A 14564-nucleotide genomic window follows, 5' to 3' on the forward strand; every position below is an offset into this window, starting at 1 on the left:
ATAGGGTAAAATTCTACCTTTAATTTTTTCAGCAACCTCCATACTGTCTTCCACAGTGGCTACACCAGTTTGCATTTCTACCAACAGCATATGAGGGTTCTTTTTTCCCCACATCCCTGCGAGCACTTCCTGTTTCTTGTGTTTTTTATTTTACCTACAAAAAAATTCATTTGACTTGCTTTATTGTGATATTTGCTTTATTGTGGTAGTCTGGAATGGAATCCACAATATCTCCGAAGTATGCCTTATTATTATAGAACACTGAGTATAATTCAAGACACCTGTGTTCTACTCCTGGCTCTGACACTCATGAGCAATTGCAAGCTATTGAGCCAGTAATTTACTCAGGGCTACCATTTCCCCAAGAAGTTCATCAAAGTAGTAGGTGGAGTGTATGTTTTCTTCCAACCTAACCATGTCCAAATCTGTCTTAGGAGTAAAACAATATTACATTTGTGTGGGTTGTCTTAGATGTCATAATAAAATTTACAACTGATATATTTATAAAAAGGTGTGTGTTTGTATAGAGTATTCATAAGAAAATCTTAAAACTTTAAACTCCTACATGGTTCTTACAATCCTGTGACACTGTTCACCTATCAGTTTACTTTGACTATTCTTTGTGAGTTTTAGTAACAAGTTATATTCTTGTCCCTTTTGAATGAAAATGGTACAGACTTACTTATAATTAGTTTCTAATTAGTAAGACTTTAGTTACTGATGATATCGTTTATCATTACAAAAAAATGAGGTTTAATTGACTTGTTTTTAAAAATACACGAATGATAGATGAATAGATGTGAGTATCAAAATGGTGATGTGATGGTGAAGAATTAAATATTCAATTCTTTTTCTTTTTAGTTGAGTTGTATTCCTGGACCTTGTCCAACTTCAGATGATTTGAAATATACTATGACTCGTTTAGCAGTAGATGGAGCAGATATTTATATTGTGGAGCATGGCTGTGCTACAAATCTAAAGGTACACTTTTGTCTATTTCTGGGTCAGTGTAGTTATTTTTCCCTTTTATTAAACCAAACTTCCATTTCTTTTTCTTTTTTAAGATTTATTTAGTTATTTGAGAGAGAGCATGAACTGGGGGTTGGGCAGAGGGACAGTGAGAGAGAGGCAGACTCCTCACTAAGTGTGTAGCCCGACATGGGGGCTCTATCTCACAACCCCCATGAGATCATGACCTGAGCTGAAATCAAGAGTCAGTCTCTTAACTGACTGAGCACCCACATACCTCAAAACCTCCATTTCTTGAGATAGAACACGCATTTATAGTTTGCCATCTCGCAGAATACTACAGAATTCCAGGGATAGCTTTCTGTTTTTGGCTCGTCCATATTTTCTTTCAGTCTGTTTCTTAATACTTTCGCTACTGTTTTACTCTGACTGAATTATTATAACTTTGCTTTATGGAAAGGTTGTAAACTTGGAGGAGATTGCTTTTATGGCAGGGATTAAATTGGTAGTGTTTTTAAAAGATTCGATTTTGAATGCCTTTAGGTTTTATACATTTATCTCCTGCCTGGCTCTAGAAAGCATTTGTTTGCCACTTCTGCTTTATGGGTTATTGCTTAAAATTAAATCTTGTTAAGAGTCTATGGTTTTATTACTTACTACTGACGTTTCCTTCCTCCTCCTCTCATTTTCCTTTAGACTTGTATTCTTTTCTTTTTATCATCTTTTTTTTAATTGAATGTCCACTTTATTCTGTTGCATTTATCATTTCTATTTCCCTTTTTTCTGTTTTTCCTTCTGTCTTTCATGCAATTTGAGATAAATATCTACTCTATAGTTTATTCAAAGTTTCTTAAGAATACAGAAACTACAGTTTTATTTCATTTTCTTCATTCAATTTAGATGGGTGCAATTCGAGTTGCAAACTGTAATCTCCACAATCAGTCCGTTGGGGAAGGAATAAGTGCTGCAATTCAGGATTTTCAAGTGAGACAGTACATTGAACAATTAAATAATTCCAGAGTTGGACTTCAGCCTGCATTACTCCGGAGGGCCTATTGGCTTGAAGCTGGGTCAGCCAATTTAGGACTCATTACTGTTGATATTGCATTAGCTGCTGACCATCATTCTAAACATGAGGCTCAAAGATATTTCTTAGAAACTCATGATGCCAGAACTAAGAGGTAAGTGAAATTTGAGGAAGTTAATAGTCCCGAGTTCAGACAAAAATTATCTTATAATTCTACTATTAGGAATAGAATAAGAACATTTTACATAAAGACCAAATATTATTGTGCTGGGTACACCTCAGTGAATGTATAAGAACCTGATATTTAAGTAAATACATTGTATATCTCATTTCTGGTAATGGTGTGGTTGATGGAAATTGTTTAATGTGTTTCTAAGCCCATACTATGTGTATTAGCAAGGAAATGAGTTTAAATTACTTGTTCTCCACATTTTATAGAGCACTACCTCCTTTCTCTCTCACCACAGTTATGCACTTCCAATTCATCATTCCTAGAAAACATCATTGCTATCACCGTGCACTCTACAAAACTCTTCCTTTTGTGGGCTCTTACAACTGCAGGGGAGATTAAGGGGATTAGGATCTAGTCTTTAAGAAAGGGTCATTAAGAAATAATTATATCTGCGGTTTAAAAAGTGCCAGAGCCTCTTACTGAATCATGTCCATTTAAAAAGACAGTATAACTTTTTCCATCTCCATCTCCCCCATATAAAATTAGTATGAATTTATTTTAAAAATAGAGAAAACAATGATAAAATACAGGAAAAGAATTACCATAACCTTAACCACACTGAATTTGTCATATTTGTTCCCCTTATTTTTAATGTATCTTTCTTATATTTGAAATCATCCTGTATTTATATTTTAAAATTCTGCATGTTTGTGTTAAACGTATATCCTGGGCAGCCCACATGGCTCAGCGGTTTAGTGCCGCCTTCAGCCCAGCGCGTGATCCTGGAGACCTGGGATCGAGTCCTGTGTCGGGCTCCTTGCATGGAGCCTGCTTCTCCCTCTGCTTGTGTCTCTGCCTCTCTCTCTGTCTCTCTCATGAATAAATAAAATCTAAAACAAACAAACAAACAAACAAAAAACTATGTGTATCCTAAGCACCTGCCCCCATATGATAAAAAATTTTGTAAATTTCCTTTCAAATAAAAGATGTAATATACCATCAAAAAGATATATTGTGCTTTATTTAGCCATTGCCCTCGTTATATTAAATACATAGCTAGTGTTTCTAAATTTGTCATTTTAAGTAATAGTAAGAGGAACATTTTTTGTACATAAAATCTTTTCCCACATGTTCTTTAAATTCCCTTTAAATAGTTTCCTTAGAAGGGAGTGTGACTGTCCTAAAAACTGAGCCTTTTGATAGGCATTCCCAAATTCTCAGGAAGATTATTTCACTTTATATTCCCAGTGGCTTTTTTTTCTTTTTGTCTCACCGCATCTTTGCTACTTTTTGTGTTTTATTATAACTGAAAGGTGGTATCTCTGTTTTATTTTGCACTTCTTTATATCTGAAATTAAGACTTTTTTCATGTACTTACTGGTTGTTTTTATTTCCTCATTTGTGAACTGCATATTGTTATTCTACGTATATTTACTTATTGGCATATTGATGTTTTCTTACCAATTTTTAAGAGTTCTTTCATAAATTACCATCCTTTTAGCAGTCCCTGTTGTTAATATTTTGCGATTTGTTTCATTTTTAAATTTTTTATATCTTATATATGAACTTTAATATTGTATATCCAAATATGTCAGTTTTTAACCTTTGTGATTTCTTGTACTAATTTGAGAAAATATTTCTTTTGCTAGTAATCACATGGCACCTAGATTTCTTTTTCTTTTTTTTTTCTATTCCTTTTTGTTGTTATTAACATAAACTCTGTTTCGGGGTGGGGGTTGTTTTGTTTTGTTTTAGAGAGAGCAAGAATGAGAGAGTACATGCATACATACACGTGCAGGGGCAGAAGTAGAGAAAGAATCTTAAGCAGGCTCAGCACAGAGCCTGAAGTAGAGCTCAATCTCATGACCCCTAAGTTCATGAGAACTGAGCTGAAATCAAGAGTTGGATGCTTAACCAACTGAACTACCCAGGTGCCCTGCTATCTGGATTTTATATGGTATATTTGTATTAATCCAATCAAGGTGTAAATAGAGTTTTTTGTGAATATGTATTCAAATGCAGAGGTAAAAATTTATACATAATACACATTTATTTTTCCATTGCGCCATTTAGGTATTTTAATCTATTAATTTCCCGAAAGAACTATTATTCTATTATTCTAGTTTTAAAATTTTTTGAGGTTTTTATTGAGATTACATGAATTTTTTAAGTTACTTTAAAATCCTGACATCTTGTAAATACGAGTATGGAAGCTCATGCATGGAGAATAATATCTTTTAAAACTTTAGTTTCTTTGTTAGTTATTGCTCAGGAAGCCAGTTACTATGAAGAAAGTACCTGTGTTTAATTAGGCCAGATGGTAGAACAAGGTGCTGATTAAGCTAAGGAGGTGGCACCACATTTCAAGTTCTAAGTGTTCAAATAAATCCAACCATTGAGATTGGCTTGGTTAATAATTATGAAGAGTGGGATTTTATCCTACCTGCAAGCTAACAAGTTAGCCTGCCACAATTTCATGGGTGCTGGCAGAAAACACAAAACTCCTGGTCAGACACAAAGGACTCTATTACAACCAAAGCACTAACCAGAGTCTTGAGTGTTTGCATTGGTTCCCTGTGCCCTCCCAGTAGGGTTGCCAGATGAAATATAGGATGCCTAATGAAATCTGAATTTCAGATAAACAAGAAATAACTTTTTAGTATAGGTGTGTCATATTGTCTCATATGTTGCATAGGTAAAATTTATTTTTATTTGCTGTATCTGATATCCCATCAATGAATCCTTTGGAGGTGACACAAAAGGCCCATGGTGTATGACTACACATAGTGGAATGCATTATAGAAGAGGAATATTGAACTTAGGGATTCTACGTAAGTGGAGGCAAACCTACTTTTTTCTAGGGTGAGACAGTACCCTACCTCTTTAAGTTGTTTGCTGCCAGCACAATCCTGAGCAATGGCCTGGTCAGGGCTTTGCATTCTTGACATAGCCAGCAAGAACAGGTAGAGATGTTTAGGGCATATTGGGAGTTGCTTCTCCCAACATAGTAACTCATTGGCTTTCAGCTTTGGTTGCCTTTGTGCATGTTGGATTCCCAGGAGTTTTGGGGCCTATGTTTATTCTTTTTTGATGTAATTGGAAAAGTTACTGAACATACAGGTCATTAGTTTCTTTAGATTAGTGTTTTTGAAAAGTATGGTTCCCAAACCACCACCACAAGTGTCTCCTTGGAACTTCTTAGAAATTTACATGACCAGGCCTTACTAGACCTCAGTCAGACACTCTGGGGATAGCTGCAGCTCTGCTCTGCATACTACAATAAGCCTTCCAGGTGATTCTAATGCAAGCTAGAACTAGAGCATTGGATTGTAATAAGGATGGGGAAGGGAAGCTTACATTTGTTATGCAACTCCTATATTTCAGATTTTATTTTATTATTATTTTTTAAAAGATTTTATTTATTTATTCATAGACACAGAGAGAGAGAAGCAGAGACACAGGCAGAGGGGGAAGCAGGCTCCATGCAGGGAGCCCAATGTGGGACTCAATCCCGGGTCTCCAGGATCACACCCCAGGCTGCAGGCGGCGCCAAACCGCTGTGCCACCGGGACTGCCCAATTCCAGATTTTATATCAGTTGCTTTACATATGTTATATCATTCAGTCTTTAAAATAGTCTTATTAGGTGTGTCAGACCATAATTTTACAGTTGAGGAAACTGAGGCTCAGAAATGTTAACTAACTTGTTCAGGATCCTAGAGTTGTTATTAAGTGGCACAGCTGGAATTTGAACCCATGTCTAGATGAATGCAAACCCATGCATTTTGCTAAGCTTTTTGCTATACAAATGAGGTAAAAAAAGTGTGTAGAATTTGTAAGATCTTTTATTTTGATAGTGATTAAAATAGTTTGCTGAGTGACTGAATCGTAGTAATACTTTAAAATAGAGAAGTGATTTGAATTTGATAACATTTAGCTGAAGTAATATGTCAAATTCTCGCTAATCCTAAATCTTTCTCACATACTTTTCCTTCTGTCCTCTAGACTGATGTTCTACTTCTATCTTGATATATTTTTTCTCATCTTTCACATCTCAAATCTTTTTTGAAAGATTCCGTTTTCCTTGTCAAAACACCTTGGTTTTTTGTTTCTTTGTTTTATTTTCTTTACCGGATAGCACTCAGTATAATTTATGATTGGATATTTTGTTTGTGGCTTGTCTTTGCCTTTGTACTTCATCTGGATAAGACCGTGTCAGTTTCACCTAGCACAATACTAGGCACATATAAATATGCTCAAGAAATATAAATGAGTGAATATAAAATGAAAATGATAATACCAATTCTGTCTTCCTGTGAGGGCCCCAAGAATCCAATGAGATAATGCATGTAAAAGTACTTAGAAAAGTAGACTGTTAAGATGAGGTGATTTTATTATTTAAAGAGAAGTAATATATATCTCCCATATTTGTATTATATATTATTTTTTTTAAGAAAAAAGAGAGTTACAATACTGACAGGCTTTTGTATGGATTACTCACAGAAATTAAAGAATTTTTACACACACTTTCTCCTATTGTCTTAATACTTCAGTTAGAGTTTTTACTATAAAACTATTAGTCTTTCTCTCTAAAATATAGAATGCATTATTTTGGTTTTATTGAGAAATAATTTCTTATTTGCCCCACATTTATAGTATTTTGGTGAATTTGCCATGTGAAATATGGTCTGAAATGCTAAAGATTATAAATTATCTAGTTAGTATAATCAAATAGGTTTGTCCATTTTTTACATTAATATTTAAAATTTTTAGTCCTTTTGAGAATATTTACTACTATTTTAAAATTGGATTTAAATGTCTGATCTTTATATTTCTTCTAGTTCCTTTTTTTTTAATGTATGGTATATCTCTCTTTCTGTTCCTACTTATTTTCCTTTCATCATGGTGAGACTATTTTTTTTAAGAAAGACAAAATAGTTTTTATTCATTCATTCATTCATTCATGAGAGACACACAGAGAGAGGCAGAGACATAGGCAAAAGGAGAAGCAGACTTCCCATAGGGAGCCTGATAAGGGACTTGATCCCAGGATGCTGGGATCATGATTTGCACCAAAGGCAGATGCTCAACCATGGAGTCACCCAGGTGCCCCTTTTTAAAAGTTTATTTATTTATTTATTTTAGAAAGACAAAATGTTTAAAAAGACATTCCACAGTAAAAAAAAAAAAATTCTGTGTTTGTATTTACCTTGTCTTTTAAAAATATTAACAGTTAACTTATTTTTCATTAATTATCTGCCAAAAGTTTATTTCTTAATGAGTTTTTGTTGTTGTTTTGTTTTGGGTTCTATTTAGGTTGTGGTTTTTGTGGCCAGATGATACTCTGAAGAATAAGAGGTGTAGGAACAAGTGTGGTTGTCTTGGTGGCTGCAGGTTCTTTGGTGGCACGGTAACTGGCCTAGATTTCTTCAAACTTGAAGAGTTGACACCTTCCAGTAGTTCTGCATTTTCAAGCACGAGTGCAGAGTCTGATATGTATTATGGACAGTCTCTGCTACAGCCTGGAGAATGGATTATTACTAAAGAAATTCCCAAAATTGTAGATGGTAATGTGTTGTTTTGTTACTTGTGGTAATCTTTTTAATCTTTATCCTTATGCCATTCTTAGAGAAGTTTGGTGTGATTTTGTTCAACTCAATTTTTTGAGCATTCTTGTAGGTAGGATTCAGTATAATCTCCGTTTGTTTTGCAGGTGATTTAACTAAAGCCAGAGAAGACTAGTGAGTTATGGTTCCACAAGGCAAAAAATAGGTCTACCCTTCAGATCTATTGTTGACATTGTTGATTTTCCTAGCCAAGCTTATTCCGAATATTTCTTTATATTTCCCTTTTCTCCTAGACCTCAGCTTCTAGAGATTTACTTAAGAATAGCTGTGCTTCAAAGTAGCAGTTATTTCACCAGTTTTCTTTTATAGGAAAACTTATCAGTAGTAGTTTATACTATTGGTCCTCATATTACCAACTATTTTGCAAGATATTCACTAAAATGGAACATGTCTAGAAGAGAAATGTGGCCTTTCCTTAGACCCTGTAGGATAACATTGCAAATACATAAGTGTGGTATGAGCAGTAAATGGTGGCTTTAAGTTTATTAGATTTAGATTTATCTACTGTTTTTTCTCTGAAGACCTCAGAAATGGATTTTCCTTTGGGTTTTTTAGTTGTGTGTTCCTACAGTTAAGTGCGGTATTTACTGCTTAAGTTGTCATGCTCTCAAGAAGTGAAATGTAGAAAACTCTTGATATTTTACTAATATCATCCTTTTTCCCTGGATCTATTAAAAAACATTAACAGCACTGTCTCTTGTCAGTAGACAAAGAGGGAGGAAAGTAGTAGTTTTAACTTTAAAAGTTCATTGATTTGCCATGGATAAGGAGCTCTTAGGAGAAAGAGCTGGACTACATATACCAAATTCTTGCTTTAATGATTTTTCACTAAATATTAATATATAAGTATGTACATCTTATTTAAGGTTGTTTGACTTCAGCAGTTTTATCTAGAATAAGAGTAGATTATCCTATAAAATCTGCAAACATCAAAACTTCTTGACATTTAAAATTTAAAGATAGGAAAGATGCTAAATAAAATTGATCATTTTTCTTGCAATATTAATTTCTTACGTTTGAATAATAATTGTTTTTAAAGTTTTTCACAGGCATTTCCTCCTTTAATTTTCAAGCTGCCATATGCGTTCTGTATTTTTTGTGTTTGTAGTGAAGAAAGTGAGGCTCATCAGTGAGACGGAGTTGCACAAAATCAAATGGCTAAGCAGAAACTGGAATCAGGGCCATCAAAGCCATTTCAGTGTTCTTTCTACCATACTATAGCTGACACTAATTATAAATATAAACACTGCTTGATTTTCCGATCTGCAGATCAAAGTTTAACCATCACAAAGGGGAGGAAGAAAATCTACAGGGAATTTACACATGGTATTAAAGAGGGAAAAAAAGCAAATTCTCTAACTGAATAAGGCAAAGCTCATTATAACTCTTATAATGTAAAATAGAGGTTGTATCTCCTGTTGATTCTTTCAGGAGTTAGCTGTAATTCACAAATCACTATAAGTTTGCTCTAGAATTAACCCCTATGTAAGTATCTGATTTCTGATTGTTGAGGTTTCCAGGAGCCAAGTATAGATGTTAGGATAGAATCAAGGAGGGCACAAGGAAGAACTTGGACTTCCTTGGCAGGTCAGTGACCACTAGTTTCCTACCACTTAGAGTAAATTAAATCCATTTTTCTTTAGACATTTATTGTTGATTTTTTCATTTGTGGTAGTGGAAGTGAATAATATTACTTATTGTAAGTTCTTAAGTCTTCTTACACCTTAAATTCCATCTAGAACTGTATTCTGCATGGAGAGGTGTTTTCTTCTACTAGCAGGTTCCTTTTTCTTGGGTAACACAGGGATGGCTGGAGAAGGAAAACTGGGCAGGAGGTTTTTTGTTTTTTGTTTTGATCTAAGCAGTTTAGGACTCTCTCTTCATTCCCTCCACCCCCAATTTATGTAACATATCACAGGGCTCCTATAAAAGGCTGAGGAAATGCTCCACACTAAAGAATACATGACAACTGAATGCAGTAATATATGATCCTAGATTGAATCTTGCCCTGGAAGGGGCAGAGGTGCTTTAAGGAACATCCTTGGGTCAATTGAGAAAATTGGGAAGCACATGGTAGATTAGATAACAGTATTGTATAAATATTACGTTTACCAAGTTGGTAGTTATATAGTGATTATGTATTATTCCTCAGAAATAAACATTAAACTGTCTAGGGTAAAAGGTTGCTGTGTCTGCAAATTACTCTCAGTTTGAAAAGTTTTATGTATATATTATATGTATTAGAGCAAATATGGCAAAATGTTTAAAATAGGTAATTCTGAGTAAGAGATATTTGATGATTTTGTATTATTCTTTAAAGTTTTCTTTAAGTTTGAAAATTTTCAAATAAAGTTTAAAAGAATAAAAAATTCACTGTTTATGGACTCTGGATCCACACTTAATGTGGATATCTTTCTGTAGTGTTTAGTATATTGCTATGTGAAATTGGACACTTGTGCTTTTAAAAAATGGTTATATTTATAAAAACAGGGAAATGGATTAAATGCTCTTATTTTTCATAAATTGCTTTTGAAATTATTATGTTCATTTAACCTGCATTTTTGTTTATTTATTCAGGTAATGCTAATGGCATGAAGAGGAAAGAATGGGAAAACAAACCAGTGGGAATAGAAGTAGAAAGAAAAACTCAGCACCTTAGTCTTCAAGTACCATTAAGATCTCATAGCTCATCCTCTTCCTCAGAAGAGAATAGTAGTTCTAGTGCTGCACAGCCTTTATTGGCTGGAGAAAAGGAAAGTCCCTCTTCTGTCGCTGATGACCATGTGGTTCAAAAAGAGTTCTTGCATAGTGCAAAAAGAGATGATGGCCAAGTAAGGTCAGTAAGGTATTCAATTAGAGTTAGAAACTAGATTAGATTAGAAATTATGATAAAATTATAATTACTTAAAATTTTACAAGAAAAACTTTTCCTCCCAACTCAACCACTATAGAAAATTCTTTTCTCCTCTGAACATATTTTTAAATGTCTGTTTGCTGTGTTGCTAATTACAAAATTAATACATATATTCATTCCAGAAATAGGAAAATGCAGAAAAATATAGTGAAAATTAATATTACTTGTCATCCCATAGATATGAAAATTTCAGATTTTCCTCCATCCTCCTTGGCTATTTCTTATTTCCTTTTTATTTTTATTTTTTAAAGATTTTATTCGCGAGAGACACACACACACAGAGAGAGAGAGAGAGAGAGAGAGAGGCAGAGACACAGGCAGAGGGAGAAGCAGGCTCCATGCAGGGAGCTCAATGTGGGAGTCGATTCTGGGTCTCCAGGATCAGGCCCTAGGCTGAAGGCAGGCGCCAAACCGCTGAGCCACCCAGGCTGCCCTATTTCTTGTTATTTATTTCCTATTTCCATGTCTTCCATTTTTCTCTCCATTTCTTCTTTTTCTTCTTTTCACAGCCCGCCATTTGTTAAATCTTATGAATACTAAGGACTCTGCTCCGTACCTTTATCGCCACTCACTCTATACTGTTTCCTTAGACAGTCTCAATAATGGTTTGCCTTTAATTATGATCTGTAGCCAACATCTTTTAAATGTAAAACCCCAGCCATAACTTCTGTGCCTGTGGGCTCAGCTACCTTTTGATATTTCTACTTGTATGTTTCATGGAGACCTCAAACTCAGCCTATAAAAAATGACCTTGTACCTCTCATGCTCAACTTGTTCTGCCTCAGTAAATGGCACTGGCATCAGTTGCTGAAGGTAGTGATAGTGGGGTTAACTATAACTTCTTCGTCTCCGTCATCCCTCTCATTTAATTGAAGACCTGGTATATTTTGGTGGACACACTTTTAAAGGATATAAAAAATAGTCATAAATGCATTAGTGTCCATGAATTATGGATAGAAGATTATACTTTGGGATTAAGTTTTTATTAAATTGTAAGCTTCCTTCATTTTTTTTTGGACCTACATGGGATATGAACACATTGTGCTGTTTTTCTACTTTGTATGGATATCTCATTGTAAAATTTTAGATTTTCCTTTATTTGTAAAATAAATGATTAAAATTACTAAAAAGATTTTATAAGTACTTGTCTTTACACTTAAATTATATGATGTACAGTAAATGGTAATAGCTTTGCTTTCCATTTTAGTATGCCTCCAGAAATTTCAGGAAACAGCCCCGTGTCTCCTAATACTCAGGAAAAATCAGTAGGTCAGTCTCCTCTGAGATCTCCCTTGAAACGACAAGCCTCTGTATGTTCCACTCGACTTGGGAGTACTAAAAGCCTTACTGCTGCTTTTTATGGGGACAAACAGCCTGTTACAGTTGGAGTCCAGTTTAGTAGTGATGTCTCCCGAAGTGATGAAAATGTACTAGACTCACCAAAGCAGAGAAGGAGTTTTGGTTCATTTCCATACACACCATCAGCAGACTCCAATTCGTTTCATCAATATCGATCAATGGATTCCAGCATGTCGATGGCTGATAGTGAAGCCTACTTTTCTGCAGCTGAAGAATTTGAGCCCATTAGCAGTGATGAAGGGCCTGGAACTTACCCAGGTAGAAAAAAGAAGAAAAAGCAAACACAACAGATTGACTACAGTAGAGGTTCCATATATCACAGTGTGGAAGGACCGCTTACTGGCCATGCAGAAAGCATTCAGGATCCCCGAACTCTGCCATTCAAAACTCATCCTTCTCAGGCTTCATTTGTTTCTGCACTCGGTGGAGAAGATGACATTATAGAACATCCATATGTTGTAGAGGTTGAGAAAACAGTAGAGAGTGAACAGATTACTTCTCAACAACCTGTGATGAATTGTTATCAGACTTACCTTACTCAGTTCCAGGTAATTAATTGGTCAGTGAAGCACCCTACTAACAAAAGAACCTCTAAATCCTCACTGCATCGTCCCCTCGATCTGGATACTCCAACTAGTGAAGAAAGTTCATCCTCATTTGAACAGCTTTCTGTTCCAACTTTTAAGGTATAAGCCAAATCCTTAGTTTCTGCTGATATGTTTACTTAGATAAATCAATTTTTCAGATGTTTCCAACATTATCCTTTCGGTTATTTTAACTACTCTCTGAAAGAAGAACTTCTGAAGTCATGGCTTCAAGTGTGACAATAAATCTCAGAGTTATTGATGAGTATTATAAGTCTAAGCATCTCAACTTGATTGTCACAATGTTAATCAATTAACATATAGTCTCTGTCTACATTATGCTAAGATTAGGATCAAGTCTGAATTCAAATTTTTGTCTTAAAACGATTTTGGAACTGATTTTAATAGCTGGTATTCTTTCTACTATTAATCTGTAACTGCTGCTGTGCAAATCCAATTCCATGCACTGGACACTTGAGATCTTATAATTTAGCAGGAATTGATTATTATCCTTATTTTTGTATATTTTTTTATTGGAGTTCGATTTGCCAACATATAGTATAACAACCAGTGCTCATCCTGTTCAGTGCTCTCCTCAATGCCCGTCACCCAGTCACCTCATCCCCCCCGCCCACCTCCCCTTCCACTACCCCCTGTTCATTTCCCAGAATTAGGAGTCTCTCATGTTCTGTCACCCTCTCTGATTTTTCTCACTCATTTTCTCTCCTTTCCCCTTTAATCCCTTTCACTATTTTTTATATTCCATGTATGAGTGAAACCATATAATGTTTCTCCTTTTTTAATGAATTCTGTAAATAGCTTCTTTTTTTTTTAAAGATTTTATGTATTTATTCATGAGAGACACACACAGAGAGAGAGAGAGAGAGGCAGAGACACACAGACAGAGGGAGAAGCAGGTTCCATATAGGAAGCCCAACATGGGACTTGATCCCGGGCCCCCAGGATCACGCCCTGGGCTAAAGGTGGCACTAAACCATTGAGCTACCCAGGCTGCCCTGTAAATAGCTTCTTAAAGGAAAACTAAAAATACTTCAAAATAAATTGAGGGATAATAGCCAATATGAAAACTATTTTTAAGAAATTATACATTTATGAGAGACTTTTTTATGATTTTAAGAACAAAATTAAACAGGTAAAATGTTATGGAACTGATTAACAGTGTTTAGGAATCTTATGTGGTATATATTTATATAAACCCACATATTTAAAATGTCTAAATGTTTATTCATTCTTAATTCAAATATTTATTATATACTGTGTGTCAGGCATTTTTATACAGTAAAATGGACATAGGACTTATAGTTTAGATGTGGGAGACAGACAGTTAATAGATAAACAAGTAAGTATATGATTACAAGTTGAGAAGAGTCTTACTTAAGAAGATAATCCAAAGATGCTGGGATAGAGAATAATGGGAGGTGGAGCTATATATATTGTATTGACATGAAAGGTCTATCTGAGGAGGTAATATTTAAACTGAAATTTAAATTATGAGAAGAAATTGATGATGGGAAGACTTAGGCATAGGCATGAGCCTTGCTAAAATTCTAAAGTGGGAAAGAAGTCTGCACATAAGGCGGTAAGTTAGCAGGGAGACTGCTCATTTTGAGACTAGAGACTCAAACAAGGACCAGATCATTAAGGACTTATAGACCATGGTATCAGTAGTTATAATTTCATTGAAATTTCATTAGGAAACTTGAGAGAGCTTTAAGGAAATGTGATCTCGTGTACTTTGGCTACTGAATAGAATTGAATTATAAAGCAGAAGAAGTGGGATGATTACTCAGAAAGCTGCTGCATCAATCTGTATAAGAGATAATAGGGCTGGAAGTGTGATAAATGGAGTTGGAATGTGTGTGTGTATATATATACATATATATATATACACA

The 14564-nt window shown here is 34.8% G+C and overlaps 1 protein-coding gene across 7 annotated transcripts in view; it reads left to right on the forward strand.

The window, feature by feature from the left end:
- BLTP1 (bridge-like lipid transfer protein family member 1) overlaps positions 1–14564 on the forward strand; it is a 203403-nt gene that overhangs the window by 86213 nt on the left and 102626 nt on the right. For all 7 annotated transcript variants that reach the window (XM_055316940.1, XM_055316944.1, XM_055316946.1 and 4 more), the window contains 5 exons: positions 862–981; positions 1870–2150; positions 7484–7734; positions 10372–10630; positions 11916–12753. In XM_055316940.1, coding sequence (XP_055172915.1) covers positions 862–981; positions 1870–2150; positions 7484–7734; positions 10372–10630; positions 11916–12753 — 1749 coding nt within the window. The remainder of the gene's footprint in view (positions 1–861; positions 982–1869; positions 2151–7483; positions 7735–10371; positions 10631–11915; positions 12754–14564) is intronic.

Source organism: Nyctereutes procyonoides, unplaced genomic scaffold, assembly GCF_905146905.1.
Source record: "Nyctereutes procyonoides isolate TBG_1078 unplaced genomic scaffold, NYPRO_anot_genome, whole genome shotgun sequence".
NCBI lineage: Eukaryota > Metazoa > Chordata > Mammalia > Carnivora > Canidae > Nyctereutes > Nyctereutes procyonoides.